This window comes from Lampris incognitus, chromosome 8, assembly GCF_029633865.1.
Source record: "Lampris incognitus isolate fLamInc1 chromosome 8, fLamInc1.hap2, whole genome shotgun sequence".
Classification (NCBI taxonomy): Eukaryota; Metazoa; Chordata; class Actinopteri; order Lampriformes; family Lampridae; genus Lampris; species Lampris incognitus.
The window spans coordinates 36,930,030-36,954,553 of NC_079218.1; the positions used below are offsets into that span (position 1 = coordinate 36,930,030).

The 24,524-nt window shown below is 42.1% G+C and overlaps 1 protein-coding gene across 2 annotated transcripts in view; it reads right to left on the reverse strand.

Moving 5' to 3' along the window:
* The window catches only part of dpysl3 (dihydropyrimidinase like 3), a 66,537-nt gene that overhangs the window by 20,810 nt on the left and 21,203 nt on the right, over positions 1 to 24,524 (reverse strand). For both annotated transcript variants that reach the window (XM_056285520.1, XM_056285519.1), the window contains exons 4-11: positions 21,664 to 21,828; positions 17,865 to 17,926; positions 16,982 to 17,062; positions 14,323 to 14,391; positions 14,029 to 14,149; positions 10,572 to 10,728; positions 4,850 to 4,991; positions 3,014 to 3,184 (exon numbers count right to left, since the gene is read on the reverse strand). In XM_056285520.1, the coding sequence (XP_056141495.1) occupies positions 3,014 to 3,184; positions 4,850 to 4,991; positions 10,572 to 10,728; positions 14,029 to 14,149; positions 14,323 to 14,391; positions 16,982 to 17,062; positions 17,865 to 17,926; positions 21,664 to 21,828 (968 nt within the window). The remainder of the gene's footprint in view (positions 1 to 3,013; positions 3,185 to 4,849; positions 4,992 to 10,571; positions 10,729 to 14,028; positions 14,150 to 14,322; positions 14,392 to 16,981; positions 17,063 to 17,864; positions 17,927 to 21,663; positions 21,829 to 24,524) is intronic.

Below are 24,524 nucleotides of genomic sequence, written 5' to 3' on the forward strand. Positions count from 1 at the left end.
TCTCTTTTGTATAACAACAGTGTATTCTGTTGCATACTTCTGTTCTCATGCTCCTTATCAGCTACATACATTCTCCTTAAATTCGCCTCACTAACTCATCAGCCTCTGTGCAATCTTTCATTCAGCTATTTTTTTTAACCCTTCAATCTCTTCCCTCCCTCACCCGTCTACTTTTTGGATAAACAGGAAGTGAAGGGAGCTGGTAAGGCCCTCATTTCCTGAACTGACACTTCCTCTGCTCCCGCTGTGGCCTATTTTGGCTCTGCTACTGTCTGAGTAGTCATGAAGACTTCATTTCTCATCTGCCAGAGAGGATTATTATGTGTGTGCGTGTGTGCACGCATTTGTGTGTGTGCGTGTGTGTATGTGTGCGCGTGTACAGAGGGTAAGACGGACTTTACAACCATTACAGATAAAACAGATTGTGTACTGAATCTTGTCATTCCTTTCCAACACTGCACAATGCCTCTATCAACATTTTCCATAACCACACTCACTTGCTTCCAAACGATGATGCTAACATCCTGACTGCAGTCCCTGCTCGATGGGAGGAGTCAGAATCGTCCATGTTTTAAAGCCTGGTTGGACTTTTGATTACAGCCTTGAGGATGCATCAGCAATAGCAGTCATAGCTAAACTGTTGAGCGATCTCTAAGACATGCCAACAAAAGCCTGGGTGCCTGTGTGATACTAAACCCTACTACGTGACACAACCTAGAATTTGCCTAGTGATTAAGACATGGACATTGAAACAGACTGCCAAGCGCATATGAGGAAGTTACAGAGGGCATACCCCACTGCCAACTCTGAAGGATTTAAATCCAAGTTCAAGTCAAGCTCTATGTGGAGTTAAATGCTTCCTAATCAGATGAAATATTTACACAGGAGCAATGCTGTTTTCCTCTCATGAGTTGAGTTGCTCTCCAACAAGAAACGTCAGAACTGTCTTGTGCTCTAATAATCTCATATGGGTGGGTATAATATGTAACATGTTACATTAAATACATAATACGATGAAGAAATACCTTGTTGTTGAGAGAATTGCTCCTCATGTGACTAATGTAACTCAACCCATTTAACAGGTGGACTGTACCCAACATTTAGATTGTATCTGCTGTGCTAAAATTTATGGACTATGCCCTCCCCCTTTTCCCCCTAATTGTACCCGGCCAATTACCCCACTCTTCCGAGCCGTCCGATCGCTGCTCCACCCCCTCTGCCAATCCGGGGAGGGCTGCAGACTACCACACGCCTCCTCCAATACATGTGGAGTTGCCAGACGCTTCTTTTCACCTGACAGTGAGGAGTGTCACCAGGGAGACGTAGCAAGTGTGAGGATCACGCTATTTCCCCCAGTTCCCCCTCCCCCCCGAACAGGCACCCCAACCGACCAGAGGAGGCGCTAGTGCAGCATCTAGGACATACACCCATAGCCGGCTTCCCACCCGCAGACATGGCCAAATTTGGCTGTAGGGACGCCCGACCAAGCCAGAGGTAACACGGGGATTCAAACTGGTGATCCCCGTGTTGGTAGGCAACGGAATAGACCGCTACACTACCCGGACGCCCATGGAATATGTTTATCGTTAAAAAAATGAATAAATAAAAAAATCCCATGTGTTGAGATGTTCACTACGTTTCCAAATGGCATAGTACAGCTAAGGACTTCTGAGTATTCTGAATTTAGTAAGCCTTGACTTTACATAGAGAGCTGAAGGATGAGGCAAATGCAGGTTCAGCTGCATTTGTGGTGAGCATTCACGAGGACTTCATTTCCGGTCAGAAGAACATGTTGGCCAACAATGTGCTGATTTCCCCTCCCCTCTCTCCCTCTCTCTCTCACTTGTTTTCTCATGCACACACTTTTATAGATGATTTTACACACACACACACACACACACACACACACACACACACACACACACACACACACACACACACACACACACACACACACACACACACACTCATTCCATTTTAAAGCATACCTCTTCTCCTTCTCTCCCTCTCTTCCTGTCATTCTGTTTTGTTTATCCCTGGTTTTCTCTTTTTCTAGAAAACCATATTTCTCTTGCTGCGACTCGGGGAAAGATTTCCACTTGAGCTTACAACATTCAGCCAATCCTATGTCAACCACTCAAATCAATCGGTGAAGCAAAAAATTCCACTTGGCAAACCACGATAATATCCGGACCTGTTATTGTAATTGCTCTCTGAGAGCTATCATCTACCCGAGGGTTCTCAAATATTCAGATCTCAGGCATCCCCCAAGCAAACACTAACTAAGCCATGATCCTCCGTGTATAAGGACTTTTCATCAGGGCCCACCATAGAAGTAGTTATGAAGCGTTGGTGGTGAGTTGTGTGACTAACCATGCAGTGCTCATGATCTCTCCAAGCAAGAGTTGCTCTCAGACCAGCAACTGACATGAGTTTTCCTGAGCTGTCATGTAATTTATCCAGTAAGACTCATGATAGAAATATGGTTAAGATCAAGATTAACGTTAATGTTAGCCCAAGGTCAACATATCAAATGCTGATCTTGAGAGCATCTCTCACTAGCCAGACTGTACATATAAAAATGGCAACAAAAAAAACAAAAACCCATAACGTCTATAATAGTAATTCATTTCTTATGGATTGATTTAAATTACAGTGAAAATAAATGATTCCTTTTTTTTTCCCCTTTCTGGCGATCCCCCCCTCGGAAAAACCACAAGGACACGACCACAACCACAACCACGAGTAAGATGAAAGATGAAGAGGAGAAGGCCATTTGATTCTAAAGATGCCTCAATACTTATTCCATTTTTACATTACGGAGAATTACTTCAGTAGAGGTAGGAAAAAATTCCATTTAAATGTATTTAAATATTACTTTGCAACAAAATGAAACAATAAATTTTCAGTGAGGGAGGACTACTTCTGAAAGCCACTGTTTATATGTTGGGCAATGTTGCAATGTTGGGCAACTGGACTCTCAGACCCTGAACGTTGACCTTTGCATTCTTACCGAGTTGTGTGTTTTGGCAGTAATGGTGCGGACCAAATCAGAGTCCCAAATCACGAGGTCAGCATCAGATCCCACAGCAATCCGGCCCTTGCGCGGGTACAGGTTCAGGATCTTGGCTGCATTGGTGCTGGTTACCGCCACAAACATGTTCTCGTCCATCTTACCAGTGGTCTAGAAGGAGAGGCAAGTCAGAATTGGAGGTCAGTGCATAATGATAATCTGGGCTGGCAAAAGAATGAGACAAGATTTTTTTTTTTGTGGAAGTTTTCCGCCTTTTTCTCCCCAATCGTACCTGGCCAATTACCCCACTCTTCCGAGCTGTCCCAGTCGCTGTTCCACCCCCTCTGCTGATCCAGGGAGGGCTGCAGACTACCACATGCCTCCTCTGATACATGTGGAGTCGCCAGCCGCTTCTTTTCACCTGACAGTGAGGGGTTTCACCAGGGGGACGTAGCACTTGGGAGGATCACGCTATTCCCCCCAGTTCCCCCTCCCCCCTGAACAGGTGCCCCAACCGACCAGAGGAGGTGCTAATGCAGCGACCAGGACACATACCCACATCCGGCTTCCCATCCGCAGACACGGCTAACTGTGTCTGTAGGGAGGCCCGACCAAGCCGGAGGTAACACCGGGATTCAAACTCGTGATCCCCATGTTGGTAGGCAACGGAACAGACTGCTACGCCACCCGGATGCCCAAGAGACAAGATTTTGAAGACATATGTCACAGTAGGATATACTGTCAGGATGTTTACATGCGTTACATGCAAACACTGACACACACACACACACACACACACACACACACACACACACACACACACACACACACACACAAGCGTTGGTGTACAAAAAAACAGTCAACATTTCGTGTGAGCTGAGATTATGGTTTACTGTCCTGAAGGAAATTACTTAGCATTGCAATTTTATTTTTTAAAAACATCTACATTTCAGAGGCAGTGTAGCACTGCCAAGTCCAGAGGAAACAACACAGCTGTCTGAAGAAGCTACAAACCACCGCCTGTTAGGAATACAAAGACCCAGTGAAAACCAGAATAATAGAAGAAAAGGGTAAAAAAATAAAGAGAGCGAGCAAAGGAAGACAGCGCAGTGTGCAGCATCTGAGGTTGAGAGAAAAGACAGATCCAAAGATAAGATGGAGAGAGATCACTAGCCCACAAGAAAGAGACAAATAGATACAGAGTCACAGAAAAAAAAAGATTGGGAAAGCAAGGGAAGAGAAGAAAAGAAGAGAAGAACAGAAACCAGACAGTAACTTCAGATGGATGACAGATTTCACTATGAAAGAGACAGTATAAGACATGAAAAAAAATACCTACAATTGCTTCAAAGAGGAATGAATGATGGCGAGGGAATGAAAATGGAAAATAAGCAAACACAAAAAAGAAAAAGGGCACATGAACAGCATCGACTATTGTACGTTTGTGTGGGTCATGATGGAGGTGTGGTGTGTCTCCCCTTTCTTAACTTATCCCCAAATCTGTTGGTAAGAATTGTGTACATACTATATGTACATTTCAAAATAGTTTGCAGTACATGCATTCTGAAAAAAGAACCAAAACCCTAGGAGATATTCAATCATCAAAACATATAAAAAATAAAGTCATCCTGAATTAAAGAAAAACTTGTGGGGAAATTCCATAGTGAGTGTTTCTTTAGTGACGTTCAATATTATGTAAAAGCATGCACTGCTTTTTCTCAAGTAACTGGAATGCACAATCATTTTCCTTTGACTACAGTCCTGCTTTCTTAGCACTTCCTGTTCATCCGTCTGATTGGAAGAGTTGGAAAACAAAAATTCCTTTCAGCCCCTTACCACAGCCTTATCCCAGATAATGGCCATCCTCTCTTCCACGCCATTGACTCCTTCAGGGATCTGGGTGAAGTCGTCCTTGCCAATGGCCTTCTGGGCCACACTGAAGGTACAGTGAGCACTACCGGTCACATTCAGGTCTCCGCTATGAACATGAGAGAGAGCGAGAGAGAGAGAGAGAGAGAGAGCGAGAGAGAGAGACAGACAGACAGACAGACAGACAGACAGACAGATGAGAAATAAGAACTTTATTCTGTATTTGTTTTTATTGTTGGTACCATAAAGCCAAACTAGAAAAAAAATTTTTATTCATGATGATGAGATTAACTTTTAATTGGACAACTTTTTTTTCCCAACAAAGTTTGCAAACACAACCAAGAAAAATACTCCAGGGAACTATGGGTAGGGCAATCCAAATACTTTTACAGCCACTTCACAGTAGCAGGAAAAATATAACAAACAACAGATTTTGGACTTGAGTAGGCAAATGATGCTATATCTTGTGTCAAACTCTTCTTTTACAGTATAAAGTATTTTCGATGTTTTATTTATTACCAAGACAGCAAACCAACGATCTAATTTAAGCTAATGATTTCATGCTATTCGTTGATGCTAAAATACTTGGAATTTCTCTTTTTCTGCATTGCCTTTATCTAAACAGTCAGACCTGTTATTCAACAATGATCTGGAAAAAATGAAAGCCTCTTGTTGGAGGGTCTGGGTGGGAGAGATTCGGTTACATACAGGCAACTTTAGCCAATGCACTCAGTTTGGTCAAAACCAAACTTTGCCGGTATTCAATATTTGGAAAATTTTTGTAAGTCCTTACCATTGCTATACTGATCAAAATCCCAAGATTTAATTTCAATACAAGCTAGTATCTATCTGTTAACTACCTCGAGATCACTCAAGTGATCAATTATCTCGAGGCTGAGTCTGCGCCACACCTGCGCTACAGGTTTCCCAAAAACACCTTTTTACCATTCTGTTAGCCTTAGCCATCCCTCTAACTTATCTAGAATCATCTTATGTCACACACACTCCAATGCTCTCATGAGTTGAAGTGCATCATCAGAGGAAGTGGTGATGTTGCTACGCACTGATTGGTGGATCGCTATATCAATCATTATTTTCGCAAACTCCGAATACTCATAAAACACAGTTTGCCAGGGCTAAACACACTATACTGGTTTCTATGACAAGTGTTGTAATGGCCAGGACTAAGAGCCAATAAACCATTAACTCTAGATAGTGTTGATAACATGGGAGGCACTGGACCTGGGCTGAGGGAGTTGTAAGCCCTGAATCTTTTCTATATAGCCCCAAATGTTGTTTTGTTTTGTTTTTTGCCACAAACAACTTCATTTTGATTTGATGGTTCATAAGCCATTGACACCAACAAACAATAGTCTGCAAATAAATAACCTGATGAAGGTTTGAGTACCGGAACGTTGTTTTAATAGTTATGAAATATCTCTGACTGCAAGTATAGAGGAAAATTGGGCAGGAGTTTATTTCTGCCTTGTTGACCCTGGATCTTCTCCTACACACATATTGATCTGCAGGTGTGTGCAAAAAGTCTGTTCTTTGATGAATCTATATCATACTATATCTCTTCATCTCACTCAGTATACTCATGTCAATGAAGCCCCACATATTTCCCTCAGCTCTTTCAGTTAACTAGACTTGGCTATGGACTTGAGAACAGCATAAAAAGTGAATTGACTTCTTCTTCGTCTTTTGGCTTGTTCCCTGTTTTTCAGGGAGTCACCACAGCGGATGTTACAGTTTCCATCACTACCCTGTGGGGGCACAGCACCAATGGTGGTCATTGTTAACCCAGGCCTTGACTGATCCAGCATGGAGCCTCAACCGATCCGGTATGGTCTCATCAATCTGCATGATTTGGCAAAATTTTATGTTGGATGCCCCTCCTGATACAACCACTCCCCCTATGGATGGGGGCACAGGTAAAACGCTGGATGACATCCCAGCATTCATGGACTTCTACTCATGTCTGTCAGCAAAAAAAGTGAATTCACTAGCGAGTCTAAATCAGAGTGGAGAAAGTACCAAAATAATAATAATTGAAAATGCTTAATATACCTATAACGTTGTCATTTATGAGTTGAATGGCCAATTAGAATGGCAACGGGAACATTATGTTTTACATTTATACATTTGGTTCATGTATCTGTGGCTTGCACGTCTCAGCATGGTGCGTATGAGTAGATTTATTCCTGATTTTATTTGTTTATTCTGGTTACACGTGTAGTCCTATTTAAGGTTGCAGGGGACTGGAGTCTACATTTTAGCTGTCTCTTTTAGTGAAATTCTCGAGAAACCATTGAAGTGCAGAGTTGGAAAATGGTCTTTAAGCATAGCTGAGCTGAAAGGAGGAAAACAGTCATTAAAAATACACAATACTAGTTCAAATATGAGCTGGCTAAGTCCTCAAATGTCTTTGGCATCTTGTAAAGTGCCTGGTTGATAACTATTGTATTATTTCCTTGGGGACAATCTTCAGTGTCATTATAGTGTAATTAATTCCAAGCTGCTGATTGTACTCAACTGGCCTACTGCCTTCTCAAGTATTATTAGTATAACCCTCCCTGAACAAAGCATAATGGTGCTGAGTGCTGACATCACATACAAAATAATTGTTGAGAACATATACAACACACACACACACACACACACACACACACACACAATATATATATATATATGTATGTATATATATGTGTGTGTGTGTGTGTGTATATATATATAAAGAGAAAACAGATCTTAAAAGCTTATGATCAACTTTGGAAACAAAAGCAGTAAAGGAGTCAAATGAAGATGCAGGCAGCTTTTTGCAGCACTTTGCTAGCTGAAATGAATGGTGTGCAGAGGTAATGTGGTGCCCCATTGTTTGGTGACATTCCTCAACTTTGAGAAAGAAAAAAAAATCTCCCTAGGTCAAACGATCGTGATTCTATAAAGCTTTATCCACAGGATGTCCAGCCCCAATAGGTCTTATCAAGTTAACGTAAACACTGAACATTCACAGAATAACTTCAGCAAAGACAACACAGGCACTAGAAACACATAATAGACCAAAACAGATGATGGTAAGATTCATCATATCAAGGGCTTTGTGGAGTGCCCAGGCAAGATGGCAATGAATTTAAATTGCTTTTTCATGAGGGTCTCATTAATAAAAATTAAGCAAAATTCCTTGGATAACGAAACAGATTCTACTGATTTCAGTCCCTCTTAGTCCTTAATGGGTTCAAGGAATGTAGAGCTGGAGATTGGCTGTAAGAGGCAACGACACTTAGGGAGCACTTGCTCATTAACATTTACAGTGCATCCGGAAAGTATTCACACCCCTTCACTTTCCCCACATTTTGTTATGTTACAGCCTTATTCCAAAATGGATTAAATTCCTTTTTTTTCCCTCATCAATCTACACACAATACCCCATAATGACAAAGCGAAAAAGGTTTTGTAGAAATTTTTGCAAATTTATTAAAAATAAAAAACTGAAATATTGCATGTACATAAGTATTCACACCCTTTGCTATGACACTCAAAATTGAGCTCAGGTTCATCCTGTTTCCACTGATCATCCTTGAGATGTTTCTACATCTTGATTGGAGTCCACCTGTAGTAAATTCAATGGATGGGACATGATTTGGAAAGGCACACACCGGTCTATATAAGGTCCCACTGTTGACAGTGCATGTCAGAGCAGAAACCAAGCCATGAAGTCAAAGGAATTGTCTGTGGACCTCCGAGACAGGATTGTATTGAGGCACAGATCTGGGGAAGGGTACAAACAAATTTCTACAGCTTTGAAGGTCCCGAAGAGCACAGTGGTCTCCATCATTCGTAAATGAAAGAAGTTTGGATCCACCAGGACTCTTCCTAGAGCTGGCCGCCCAGCCAAACTGAGCAATCGGAGGAGAAGGGCCTTGGTCAGGGAGGTGACCAAGAACCCGATGGTCACTCTGACAGAGCTCCAGCGTTCCTCTGTGGAGATGGGAGAACCTTCCAGAAGGACAACCATCTCTGCAGCACTCCACCAATCAGGCCTTTATGGTAGAGTGCCCAGACGGAAGCCTCTGCTCAGTAAAAGGCACATGACAGCTCGCTTGGAGTTTGCCAGAAAGCACCTAAAGGACTCTCAGACCATGAGGAACAAGATTCTCTGGTCTGATGAAACCCAAGATTGAACTCTTTGGCCTGAATGCCAAACGTCACGTCTGGAGGAAACCAGGCAACTCTCATCACCTTGCTAATACCACCCCTACAGTGAAGCATGGTGGTGGCAGCATCATGCTGTGGGGATGTTCTTCAGCGGCAGGAACTGGGAGACTAGTCAGGATCGAGGGAAAGATGAATGGAGTAAAGTACAGAGAGATCCTTGATGAAAACCTGCTCCAGAGCGCTCAGGACCTCAGACTGGGGTGAAGGTTTACCTTTCAACATGACAACGACCCTAAGCACACAGCCAAGACAACGAAGGAGTGGCTTCGGGACAAGTCTGTGAATGTCCTTGAGTGGCCCAGCCAGAGCCCAGACTTGAACCCCATTGAACATCTCTGGAAAGACCTGAAAATAGCTGTGCAGCGACGCTCCCCATCTAACCTTACAGAGCTCGAGAGGATCTGCAGAGAAGAATGGGAGAAATACCCCAAATATAGGTGTGCCAAGCTTGTAGCTTCATACCCAAGAAGACTTGAGGCTGTAATCGCTGCCAAGGGTGCCTCAACCAAGTACTGAGTAAAGGGTGTGAATACTTATGTACATGCAATATTTCAGTTTTTATTTTTAATAAATTTGCAAAAATTTCTACAAAACCTTTTTCACTTTGTCATTATGGGGTATTATGTGTAGATTGATGAGGAAAGAAAGGAATTTAATCCATTTTGGAATAAGGCTGTAACATAACAGAATGTGGGGAAAGTGAAGGGGTGTGACTACTTTCCAGATGCACTGTAGATTCGGCTCATCGACAATCTAAAATCTTGAGCGACCAACTGGTGCATACCCTACATACATGTTTCTTCCCCATTTAGCTGCTCTCCTTATGTATATCCAGACCTTTAGAATATGGATATATAACAGTTGGCATGATGTCAATAACCTCTAAAATGGATCCTACATTACCACAAACCACTTAGTTTAGCTCTGATGGATAAACAGGGTCTAAGGACAGGATGCTGTATTGTAAAGCCCATTGAGGCAAATTGTAATTTGTGATATTGGGCTATACAAATAAAATGGACTTGACTTGTCTTGTCTTGACTCGACTTTACTTGGCTCCATAAGCAGGGTTTGTGGTCATCCCTTACAAAAATACAAACAAACTCTCTCTTTTCTTTAAGTTTTTTCTGTATAGATGTAAATGCTTATGTTCTTGTCTTCTAACCTATCGACTTTTAATCTGTTCCTGTGTAAAGCACATTGCATTTCTTTTTTTCTTAAAGATTTTTTTTGGCATTTTTACCATTACTAGACAGAGACAGTGAGAGGCAGACAGAAAATGGGAGCACAAGAGAGCGCTATGACATGCAAGAAAGGTCGCCGGCTGGAATCGAACCGGTGATGGTTTGGAGCATGTGGCCATGTGGTATGCGCTGTAACCATTCGTTTACAGAGGTGCAATTTCTTAGTACAAAATAAGCTTCATAAAATGTTTTGATCAATAGATGGATTATTTGATTTTGGTTAGTACCAGGACAGCAGTGTGTTCAGATAGTCTGGAGTTGTGGGATCAGGACTTAGAGGCGGGGATGTCACAAAGGAGGCTGCCTTAGCCCAGTTCTTGCTCCAGTAGTGTGTTCCATCAGTCCCAAGACTGGCCGTGATTGGCTCTCCAAACACAACATTTCCTAAAGAAAGAAATGACAATGACAAATGACCCATTGAAACACGTATCATATCTAAATATTACTCTTTGTAAATCAGAATACATGGCAACATTAGATGAGCCCCAAAAACTTGTGGCCAGCTTAACCCCGCTCAAAGGTAGGGTAAATTATCTGGCACAGTGTTTGTTGAAGATGAATCAACACCTCATCGCTGAAAAGCTAAACAGATTTGTTTAGGAGGGCTCCTCTTTGGCACATGGCTACCATATTTCCCGGACTACAAGTCGCACCGGAGTAAAAGTCACACTCAAACGCACTGTTGCAAGGAAGAAAAAAAATCATAAGTCGCTTTGGTATTTAAATCGCATTTATATGGTGGTAAAGTAGTTACAATTGAGTCACAAAATTAAACAGTGCCATCTAGTGGCCGTAGTTGAAATGCAGCGTATTCGTCCGACAAATTTACGCTTACAAGTCTTCTGATGGTTTTTGTTTCTTTGCCATCGCGTTTCAATCTTCCATGTCTTTCCCAGCTAAAACCCCCCAATTCAGGTATAGATCCCACCAATAAGTAAAGACCTAATCCATAATCTTTTACATCAAGAGTGCTATATTTCATACTTTTCCTAGTTGCATTTTTGTTGCAACAGTCATTCAATGTCTTAGCGTTCTGTAATTGTTCCTCTTTACGCTATTTTTTATCGATGCTGGTGAGGTCCGCCATTCCCACCAAGGAATCTATACTTAGCACAAAAAGTAAGGGAATTTATGTTTGGTAGATTATTTCTGTTGTAAGAATGCTTCTTGGCAATAAATCTTATACTGTTGGAAACCCTGTTTATTTCCCTTTTAAATGGTGCCACCATTTGGAGCCACCATTTGTAAGGAACATGCATTTGTGGGATGAGCAGCAGAGCTGAGTATGTGGGTTGCGCCCATGAAAAATTTGCCAAATCTTCTCTGCCAATGCCAAACAGCTTGTTTTGCTGTTGCTATTGACTCTTGTTTTGAGCTTCTGGTACCCCAGGTGCTGACAATCAGGGCCTGATATAAGATTTATTGCCAAGAAGCATTGTTACAACAAAGAAATAATCTACCAAACACACATTTCCTTACTTTTTGTGCTAAGTTTAGTATAATGGCACGCGCACAGGGAATGTGTTGAGTCTGCCACAAAAGGAACAGGGGAAGAAGAAGGAACCTGAAAGTGGAAGGGCAAGCGATAGGCGCTAAAATACAAAGCTGATCATTATCCAACATTAGGTTTAATTCAATGTTTGATATAGGGCATTATATGCTGCTCAGTATTACTGTGTTGGATGATATTGTCGGCCAGTCTTCTTTGTCCTAAATACGCACACTACCTCGGGATTATCTTCTCAATGTGCTCTTGCTGCTATAGTCCACAGCCAAGCAAACCACACCAGTGATTCACCAAAATCTGTGACTGCCAAAAATTGTGATCTGCACTTGAACACTTTCTGTGCATTTAGGATCACGTTAAAAACCTTAGGGATTTGTGGTATGAAAACGAACTAATGGGACCACCAGATGTTGCACGATCCCCCAAAAGGGAAGAAATTAAGCGTAACCACTTTAAAGCAGGAAGCAATAGAATAGGGGGTCCACCTGCACTTGAAGAGCGAACATGCTTATATAAGCCCTTAAAACACACACACACACACACACACACGCATGTGCATGCACACACACACTTTTGTCGTGTGTGTGTGTGTGTGTTCATTGTCTGTGATGCTCCTCAGTGAGGACATCCACATGAATTTATTTTTCTTTATATTCCTCCCATTTTCCACCCACTCTATAATAACAGTTTCTTTCAATCCATCTCACCTATACAACCACCACCCCCATGCCCCAACATGTTTCCCTGGGATTGAGAGGCACATCAGAGACTCAGCTGAGCCCAAGTAAAGGGATGAATGATGAATCTGTGGATTCCACTGAAAATGGTTTCTTTTGCTCATTACATCCAACAGAGCCACAGTGTGTGTATATAGGAAGCCTGGGGTGAGATTGTAAAATCATCATATAAGGGCATTGGTGTAGTGCAATCCCAACCAGGATGAAATAAACCAGAAACAAAGAAACACCACTGAGGTAGGGGTAAAAAAAAAAATCGCCATTCAAAGAGAAAAATCATGCAGATAACACAAATCTTCCATATTGTTAATAGAAGTACCAACAAGTGTAACACTGGATAAATACGACAAAAAGATGTGGTGCATATTTGGATTTCATGGTCCACCAAAGCGCTCCTCAATTTCATGTGTTTTCTCACAACTTCATGTACATTCAGGGGGTTAGCACAGTTCAGTCTGTAAGATATCGACAGATGTGCAGATCCTTGATAGGGAGGAATGCTGGTCTGAACGGGGAGTCAAAGAAGTCATCTATGTGAATAGGGAACGACCATCATCCCTGAACCGGGGGGGGGGGCGCTAAGAGTACATCTGCCACCATTTTATAATGCTGTGATTGCAACTATTCTCCAATCCTCTGAAGAGTACACATGGCCATTGAAACTCTAGTTAATGGTCACGGCAATTTGCATATGAACCCAATCGTTGTTTTCGGTCGTGATGCAGCTGTATTGTTTATAAGGGTGGAGATACCTGCAGTCAGTTGAGACTGAAGATGTCACTTAGATGAGTGATGAAATATTTCTCTCAATAAACGTTGTATCCAGATGAACTGATTCAACTTTCTGGGATGTGTACAAATACTTTAGGTGACACTGACAATATTTGTGCCATTTTATAAATGTCCTGACAAAAACATTAGCATGAACTAGCCACCATCCATTATCTGTAACCATTTAATCCAATTCGGTGTTGTGGGGGACTGGAGTCTATCCCAGTCGGCATTGGGTGGATGACAGGGAAATACCCAGGACAGGTCGCCAGTCCATAATAAAGCCCACACACACAGGCCACTTAATCTAACATGCAATCTCCACAAAGATGGGCTGGACATGGAGCTCTTGCTGTGAGGTGACAGTGCTAACAAACTCACCACAACCTGGCTCATTCTTTCACATTTGGCTGCAATAGTAAAAATGCAAAACACTATATACCACATCACTTTTCCTAGAAAAGTCCTACCCATTGATCGCAATAAAAATGAACGACAAAAGCCTTCATGATTGAGATATTCTGACACACACCCACAATTGAAAATATCAAAAAGGACATTTGTTTGCGTTCAATATTCAATAGGTGTTTTTTGTTTTTGTTTTCTTGCTCCCAAAATTGTTATACTAGAATAATTTTTAGAGTGAAATCTTGATGATTTCTTGGGTACCTTTTTTCCGGGCCTGTGAGATGACATCCGCAGCACTCTTGCTCATCACCCGTGTAATGTAGAGAGGACAGTTGGTCTGACTGGCAATGGTGGTGGCACGAAACACTGCCTCTGCTTCCAGCTAGAGAGGGCATGGCACAGGCTGTCTAATGTCTGAATGCTTTCCACCGCTGGTCTTTTTTTCAAATGAACCTCAAACATACCTCAAACATAAGGTTATGAATATATTAAGAAAATACAGAACTAACTGATGCAGACTTACAATACAATGGTGTGTATGTCTGTTAGACTTACCTCCTCTGGTCTGCTCAGCACATGTCCCTCGGGTCCAGTAATACCCATCTGCAGCATGCGGCCCTGTTCCTGTTGGACACACACACACACACACACACACACACACACACACACACACACACACACACACACACACACACACACACACACACACACACACACACACACACAAACATAAACAGCTAACTCTGTGTGTGTGTGTGTGTGTGTGAGTCATAGCTACACATACGCACACCAAAACACATCCTTGCACAGACTCACACATCCCGACATAGTACTTTTTCTCTGGAAGTTGTTGACTTCGCAGCAGAGGAGAGCTGTTGACCTTAAAATGTTGTCAGGCTGACATGAAGATTTGGTCACCATCCAAAATAACATGAATTTTCTTTCTCTTACTGTCTGTGTAAAATGTGTGTAGGAGGGTGGATGGTACTTTTGCACATCTGCAAAGGGCCACATACTGAGGTTTGTGGGAATTCCTGGGGCGCAGAGTATGATTACGTGCAAATTAAACTGTGATATAATAGCCATAAAAAAGAAAAATGTTTTAATAATTTGTTCAATACAAATTGAATTATTCATAGGATCATTGTTATAAACTAAAGCTGAAACATAAGCAATCTCTGACTGGATTCATCTGTGTTTAAAAAGAACCTCGTCATTCATTTTCCTCAGTTTAGTTTCAGAGCAACACAGTTTTTTATGGTGACTAAAATTTACCTACCAAGAACTTTCTATCCATGAAGTTAATTTTTCTGGACATGCTTTTCTCAAATTACATTTACAGCTTCTTATGGACCACTCGATGTTTATTTGGACCCGTAGAACTCGGGGAGTGCGACTAAATGTGCATAAGTCTTGGAGAAAATGTAAAGCAATAAATGGCTGCCAGCTGATGTCCAAGTAAGAATGTCTGGTGAATTATACATGCTTTCTTCACGAGTGAGTAAAAGCCATGTGTGTTTCGATATGCTGTCTCCACGGCACTAACTACATTTATCGTGCATGGAAATAAACAAAGCCAACGCACTATATCCCACTGGATTTGGGGTGAAAAGAGAGCATGATAGAATCTGACGGCTCAGGAATTTCTGGTTTAAAGGCTAATGAAAATAAGACGCGCAAAGTTACGATTTGATTTTTGAACAGATAGCTGGGTTTTTAGAGAAGTGACGTGTGTGTGTGTGTGTATGTATATATATATATATATATATATATATATATATATACAGACACACACACACACACCCATACACTGACAAAATCCAGACCTGGCCAAAAGCTCTGACTTATAATAAACGTCTCAATCCACCAACTATTACTGTCCATTGATTCTCGTTTGTCCACTGACACAACACAGAGCTTATAAACTGCACCCACACATTACTGTGCTTCTGAGAAGCCATTCTCCTTTTCACCGGTGACAGTGTGTTTAGTCTGTGGGAAATAGGAGATGATTGGATGGCATAGACGCACTGTAATAACGCCGGACTATAAAGATTAACTTGACCGAACTTTGTTGGATGAAACTAAACTAAATCTTGGTTGAGTAATTTGAAATAAGTTAAAGTCATATTAAAGATGTCCTCACACTTCGGCTGAAGAGTGACTGAAGAGGTTTTTACAGACCCTGGACCGTTTTACCTCAGCAGTTCAGTACATTTAGTCAAATGTGAAAGCTATTTTTGAACTCGGGTGTGCACCAAAGTGGTGGTCTCGAGAGACCGCTTTATGTGGACTTTATGCTTGTGGTTGGTATCACAACAATTAAGTATAAACTGAGGAAGTGATTTGCTATTGACTAAATATATTTCATTGGACTACATCCACTAGTTTGCCCAAAATGAGCAGCAAGGGACAACTGTGGTTGTGACTTCAACTTGCTGTTGCGTGCAATTGCACCGCTAATGTAGCAGAAAACACACATCTCACCACTGCATGTGTTCTCAAAAAGAGCCTCCTTCCAGCAGAGTACCTCCTGTAAATATGGTGCAGCATCACTACATGAATGCACCCAGGCAGACAGAAGTGCGACTCACTTTCAAGAAAGTGATGCACACATCATTTCCATGTTAACAGTGTGAGGTTAGCAGTAGTGAACAATGGAAGCGAGAATGACTGAGACTGACGACATTCAGTAGTACACAAATGCACCACGGTTTGGGCGACATTTCATTAGGGGAAACCGAACCAAAAAGGATGACATACCAAATAAATAGTCAGACCAGTAATCTCGGGTGTTGTTATTTTGAAGCATGTTTTCTTGATGCATGCTCAATAATCCAGGTAAGAAAATCAAAGAAGGTTGAATCAGTTCATCTGGATACGTTTATTGACAGATACATTTCATCATTAGAGTGACACAATGATACAGAGTGATACTAGAGATACAAGAGTGATGCTAGAGTGATACAATGTTTACTGACAGATATGTTTGAAACAGATCTGTCAATAAACATTGTATCCAGATGAACTGATTCAACCTTCTTTGATTTGAAGCATGTTGTGCTCGCTGAAAAGAATTTAACTGAACTAAAGACAGATTAGAAACAGAATAATGGATAAGTAATGTAGTAGAAAGGATATAAGTTAAAAAGAGGATAGGCAGTATCTGTCAGGTTATTTTGGCTGCTTTATGTTGTTGTTGTTGTTTTCTTACCCTAGCAATGATATCTCCATTCTCAGCATGCACCTGAGCGATACCTCCATTGTCTGCCAGGAAGGTGAAGATCTCATAGATCTGGATTACACACACACACACACACACACACACACACACACACATAAAATGACTTGATATTAATAGTGATATATTTCAGCTCTAGCCCTACATTTAAAACAGCAAATGTTCAGTACTTTTCATCCCAGATGTCTCAGTTTAACTATAACTCAAATGACGCCCTTGATTTACATGATGCCTACCAAGAAGATACATTCAAATTACTGTGTGTGGTCTCCATACATTTTTAAACTTACGCAGGGAAAGTTGCTGCAAGAGTCTCTCTCCACTACAGTTCCCAAATGGGCTGTATGACACAGGCTTTCAGGCTGCACTATCTGGGTCCCCTTGTCTCTACTTCCTCTGAACAAGAGTTATGGGTGGATGAAAAAATAAAATCCTACTCTATGTAGACCCAGACTATGATTTTATGTCTGGATCTGCTCCTGTCTCATTAAAGGATTAGTGAGACTGAAATATCATATCATGGTGTATGGCTCCCCAGTAATAGCAAGTCCAAAATTAAACAGCAATCATTCATTCTTCATTGCACAGTGAACAGATTGATGTCTGTAAAAATAGTACAATTCATAGTCCCCGGCACCATTAAAATAACTTCAATGCAACCAAAGAGAAAATTTGTCACATGCCTGATTAAAACTCCTTTTCTCAAATCAATAAATCCCCTAATAAACAGCAACCAATGAACCAAAAAATGCGAACTCATAGGAACATATGAATAGATAGATTGATAGATGGGTTAAATTAAATTGCAAGTTGAATATTTTATCCATCAGCAGTAAGAGGTTTGGTCATACACTACCTCAATGTTGCTCATCTGGTAGTAGTCCTTGTAGGCCATGTACACCTGGAATGAATTAACACCTGTAAAAGAAAGGGAGGGAGAACATGAGAACAGGACAAGAAGAAAACAATGAATAATACTCTAGTTGTACGTATCTATCAGAAATAAAGAATGGGTGAGAACGTAAAATGTGTCATGCTTCCAAAATACAACAGGTTCTAGAACGGCTATGAAAATGTGATTAAACAAACTGAAATAAGAGGACTGTTGCTTTGCATACAATATGGCAGACATGGGCAACTGGTGGCCGATGGGCTGCATTCGGCCCCTGTCCTCACTCAGTACGGCCCGCGGGGCAATTTCCAAATATCAATAAATTGTTGGTTTCACAGGCGTTGGAAGCAAGCGGGCCATTTGACCACATCTGAACCGGATCCTAATTGTAATTATACTGTCCACAGGCGGCGCTCCCTCGAAACACAAGAGGCCTGTAGCCAAGCAACTGCTTGCACATGGCCTCGTCTTGGTCTTGGTGGGCCTTTTGCGCAACGACACGCGACAAGGAGAGACATGAGCGGCAAAAAAAAAAAAAAACTTGACCTAGAGAATTGTGTATTCCAGGCAAGATGGGAAACAGAACATCTTTTTACGAAGTTCAAAGGCAAACCTATGTGTTTAGTCTGCCTGGAAACATTATCAGCTATGAAGGATTTCAACTTGAGTCACCACTACAATACCACGCACAAAGACAAACATGGGCATGTAAACTAGAGGTGCCAGAGCCACTATCATCGCTGACCTCAGAGGAAAAATACATCAACAGAACAGCCTTTTTACCAAAGCCACATCTACACAGGAGTCCTCTTTCAAGGCATCTTGTGCTGTTTCCCTTGAGCTTGCTAAAGCAAAGAAGCCCTTGTCAGATGGCAAAACAGTGAAGCTATATGCAGTAGAGATGGGTAAAGCTTTTGGAGATGATAACACGGCTAAGAACTTTGAAACAGTCTCTCTGCCCGGCAAAGAATTTTTGACATTCAAAATCATGTCGAGGGAAAGCTAAAACAAGTCATGCATGACTGCAAGTACTTCTCCTTAACGTTGGGTGAGAATACAGATGTGATGGATGTTAGCCAGCTTTTCATTTACACAAGAGCCAATGACAGTTCATTTGAAGTGCATGAGGAGTTATTGAAATTGGTGTCTTTGCATGACACGACCAAGGGCAAGGATGTTTTCAACGCCATTAAGTGAGCATGGGGGCTTTGGACAAGCTTTCAGCTGTTGTTACAGATGGCGACCATCAATGCAAGGAAGATGCACTGGATCCGCCGAGCTCCTCCAACAGAGCAGTATTGACTGTCCAATATTGCAGTGCCTCACACAGCAGGTGGGTAACGTTATTGCTCGCTAACTATTAATATATGGTTATGAATGTGGGTTTTCTTTGTGAGAATGTTTATCACAGGCTAAATCCTACTTCATTTTGAACTTACAGGCGGCGCTCTGTGCCAAGACAACGAACTTCAGCCATGTCATGGATTTAGTTACCAAGGTTACCAATCTCATTCGAAGGGGGAACAGGTCTCTCAATCATAGGAAGTTTGTAGCCCTTTTGGATGAAGTGAGTGCCGCTTATGGGGATTTACAGATGCACACTGAGATCAGATGGATGAGCCACGGGAAGTGCTTGGAGAGTTTTTTTGCACTGTGCACTGAAATTCCAGTGTTCTCTGAGGACAGCATTCGACGTGAACTGCAGTAAACTCAGGGATACAGATTTTCTCTGCGACATGGCCTTCCTTGCAAATATTACCTCGCATCTTAATCACCTTAATATGCAGTTGCAGGGAAGAAGCCAAACTGTGTCGGCTCTCTATGCACACATGACCGCATTTAAGCGTACATTAGCCAGTTCAAAGAAGGCTTTTCATCTGACCATCCAAATTTAGCACACTTTCCCGCCTGTGAAGAGATGCACAAAGATGTCCCCGAATGTGAGAAAACATTTATCAAGTACAGAGCAGACATACAGACACTGCAGTAGCAGTTCAAGGAATGCCTTCAAGATTTCCATACCATGCAGCCACGAACTGCATTATTCGCTGACCTCCTTCTCTGCTGCTGTCAGTGAGCAACCCCGAGTTGCAGCTTGAACTTTGCTTCAAGCAAAGCGCAATGAGAAAGGAATTTCATTTTGGAGACTACTACCCAAGTCCCGCTTTCCACTCCTCAGGGATTTTGCACTCTCAATGGCCAACATGTTTGGGAGCACTTACATCTGCCAAAGGAGCTTCTCAGCAAAAACAGGCTGACAGATGAAACTCTGTTCCAGCTCATGCAGATTGGATGCACAAACATTGACATTGACGTTCAATCTATTGTACACCAGCAGGAGAGGCCACAAGTATTTCATTAAGACAGAACTTTATACTGATCCACCTGTGGGTGTGTTTCAATAGCTTGCAATGGCTTCATCAGTGTATGAATGTGTGTGTCAGTGGGTGAATGTTAGGTAGTAAAAGAGCGCTTTGAGTCATCGATAGACTAGAAAAGTGCTATGTAAAATGCAGTCCATTTACCATTTTGAGCTAAATGCATGTTTATTTGAAACATCTCATGGAATGGGAGGGCAGAGTAGAAATGCACTACAAACATGAATATTAGTTGTTGCACTTTGTGTGAATGTTAACTTTTGTACCATTATTGAATGATGATTTTGGACATCCCATTGCAGTGAAATAATGGTATATCACTCAGGAATGTGGACATTTTGTTTCTGTTGTTAAGCTCATAAAATAGAAATGTTGGTATAATAAACTTTGATTACCGGCATATATTTTATTCTTTCCGTTAAATTAGAGATGGGGTTACAGTATCCCACTGATGGAATTGCATGGACTGCATCCCTAACCCTAACCCTAACCCTCACAATATGGCCCTCTGGTAGTGAGGCTAGAAGTTTTGTGGCCCTCTCTATCATCAAAGTTGCCCATCCCTGCATTATGGTCTATAATCATGGGGGCACATGTAAATTTGCATCATTTGTCTTGGACAACTTTGGTACAAACATCTGTCAGGGCATGATTATATTCCCTAGAGGTAAAAATGTGCTTTGGGTAAACAAAGTGTTTATTGTCATCTCCCACGATGATCTGTATATAGTATACTCTTATTGTTCTTATTGATGATAGTAATAAGAGCACTGATGTCTTGCTCAATGTCATTCTACTAGTCCATATATTCGATCCTCTTTTCTCTGTCTGCATACTTGCAATTGTCGCCCTTGTCACTTCTCACTATTTCAGCTCTGTCTGTCCATTTGTCAGTCTGTATGCTTGCCTGTCAATCAACCTGCCAGCCTGAATATCCTTCTGCCTTTCTGCCTAGCTTTGAATGCCCGGGGACAGTGTACTTGGTCATTCAGCGTGTCTACTTTTTTGCCTGCCAAACTACCTGCCTTCTATCAGTCAAATGGTCTATCATCCTGTCTGTCTGTCCTCCTGTCCGTCTGCTCGACATGCATTCCTTCAGGTACCTGAACCATGTCTGGGATATTAAGCTAATGTGGAGCCTATGCTCATCCTACGGCATCATATATTGACACTACTGACAAAGCTTTGTTATAACAATGAGGATGGTACCTTTCCACATCTGAATGAGATGAGGCTGGTTAACCACCTCCTAAACCTAACCTTAAACTTAACTACTAACTAACCTGTATGTAATTAATATTCAAAAATCAGGATGAAAGGTGTGACACCATGGGACGAGAATGTGTTGTAATGTTGTGCACCTCTATTTTACACGTGTAAAATACCTTTCTCCTTGATGAGGGTCTCAACCTCCTGCTTCACGCTGTCATTCCAGTGAGTGATGTCCACATGGAGGGAGTAGTCACAGCAGGCCTTCTCATCTGCCCACTGCCTCCACTGGTCATAGGCCTCTATCAAGCTGGTACCTGGCTCTGGGATCACATGATCCACTGGAGAAGAGAAGGGGTGGGGCAGGTGGGAAAGAAGGGGATTGAGGTTGGTTGATAAGGAAAGAGGTGGAGAGGCATTAATGTCACGAGAAGGGAAGAATGAGTTATTGGATTAAAAGATAAGAAGAGATAGATGAAGAGATGACAGAGAGGTGAGACATAGAGTGGGGGTGGGGGTGGGGGGTCAGGTCAAGTAAATTTTATTTGTATAGCCCAATATTACAAATTTGCCTCAGTGGGCTTTACAGCAACACAACATCCTGTCCTTAGATCCTCGCATCAGATAAGGAACAACTCCCTAAAAAAAACCTTTAACGGAGGAAAAAATAGGAAGAAACCTCAGGGAGAGCAACAGAGGATCTATCTCCCAAGACGGACAGCTGTGTAATGGATGTTGTGTGCACACAATTTACAGAATACAACATTGAGAGAGAATAACAGAATTATAATGGAATTATACAATTTATGAAGACTATGATGAGGAGGATGCCAAGCAGTGTCCAGATGCCACCGGAACAGCCCAGGACCTGAGCCACGCAACCAGCATCACCATGTAAAAAAAAAACAAAAAACGAGGGGGTGATATCAGGATACGTCTGCTGGTGTTGTTTTTTTTTCCTTCCATCAGCACGCTGTTTATCTTACATAACCGACTGTCTGTCTGTGTTGCTGCAGAGCCCAGCCAGTGGGGACCGACCTTGTCAGATGTCACAGCACATTTATAATGTCTTTCTTTGTCTGGATGACAGTGTCCTTGAACAATCTGAGGCTACAAACACAATGTTTCTTTCAGGCATTTTCTGTGAGAACCTCTTAAAAAAAACACGTGTCAAGAAGCTCTTGTGTCTTTGCAATCTCGCTTAACGCTTTTGGGAGTTCTTCAGAAGTTCATCAGGAGTTCATCACTTCTTACTGCAGCCACATTTGCTTAATAAATCATCAGATGTATCATCAGGTAGGATTTTACCAAGCTAGGCCTCTAACCTCCTAGCTTGAAGAATTTAATTCAGCCGACCTAAAAGTGATTGGATTCAAAATGACCCTGACAACACAGTGTTGTGTCAGTTCTGGCTGAAAACTTTTACCTGTTTAAGCCTAATTTTTGTTTTTTTTGTTGTTTTTTTTCCCGGATTTTTTCCCCCTTTTTTCTACCAAATTGTATCCAGCCAATTACCCCACTCTTCTGAGCTGTCCCAGTCGCTGCTCCACCCCCTCTGCCGATCCGGGGAGGGCTGCAGACTACCACATACCTCCTCCGATACATATGGAGTCACCAGCCGCTTCTTTTCACCTGACATAGAGGAGTTTCACCAGGGGGACATAGTGCATGGGAGGATCATGCTATTCCCCCAAGTCTCCCCCCCTGAACAGGCGCCCCGACCGACCAGAGGAGGCTCTAGTGCAGCGACCAGGACACACCCACATCCAGCTTCTCACCCGGAGACACAGCCAATTGTGTCTGTAGGGACACCCGACGAAGCCGGAGGTAACACGGAGATTCGAACTGGCGATCTCCGTGTTGGTAGGCAATGGAATAGACTGCCAAGTCACCCGGACGCCCCCTAAGCCTTGTTTTCTAAAAGATAGAAATATATAATGGCTGCATCCTTACTTACATGTGCAATATATCTCAACAACAGATTGGATCTAAATGTTCCACTGATACAGCCTCAGGCATTAAAAAATCAAATGGATATGGATTTGCTCCGAAGGACACATGCTCACATCATCACATTAGAGGTCTATTGTCTGTCACCACCATGTGAGGGGTTTTCTCTTCTCCAGACAGATACAGCCTTCCCAGGCACAGCCCTGCACAAATTTGCCTGCCAGTGTAAAATCAACTTTATCCATCCCTGTATGTGTCCAGTATTCATTATGTGTGTGTATGCACGGGTGCGTATGAGGAAGCACAGCATACACGTAAGAGCCTCCAACATACACGGGTTTGTTTTCGCTGAATATCTGCCAGGAACAAAATAGATCCCCACTGCACACAACAATATCCTCATTCATCTAACATCCCAGCCCATCCCAGCTGTGACAAAATAAGGCTGCCAGCTAGCTCACCACCTGTTTGTCTTCTTTATCCCATTAAAGACAACCAAATCTACTTAGCATTGTCCTTCGTATGCTAATAGGATAAAGTTGGAAACAGCAATTTAAATAAGCCTTGTTGTTTACAGTGCTGGCTGTCTTAAATGTGTCCCCCCCCCCCCACCATGACCCCCATTCACAAACACCAATATAGTACACGGAGAGGGATGGCCCTGCGTGCATGCAGAAAAATACAAGACAACCATATAAATACTTGTATATAAAGACAATTTTGTAGACACTGGGGCACATAAACTCAAACACAAGTACACTGACACATGAAGCGCACACACACACACATACACACACACACACAAAATCAGATATATAAAAGAAAATCTCCCTCCATTTACACACACACACACACACACACACACACACACACACACACACACACACACACACACACACAATCAGAATAGAAAATTTCACTCTCCCTCCATTCACACACACACACACACACACACCCACACACACGCACAATCAGATATATAATAGAAAATTTCACTCTCCCTCCATACACACACACACACACACACACACACACACACCAAACGGTGGAACATAATCCCCCTGTGAATGAAGCCTGTGAAGAGAGC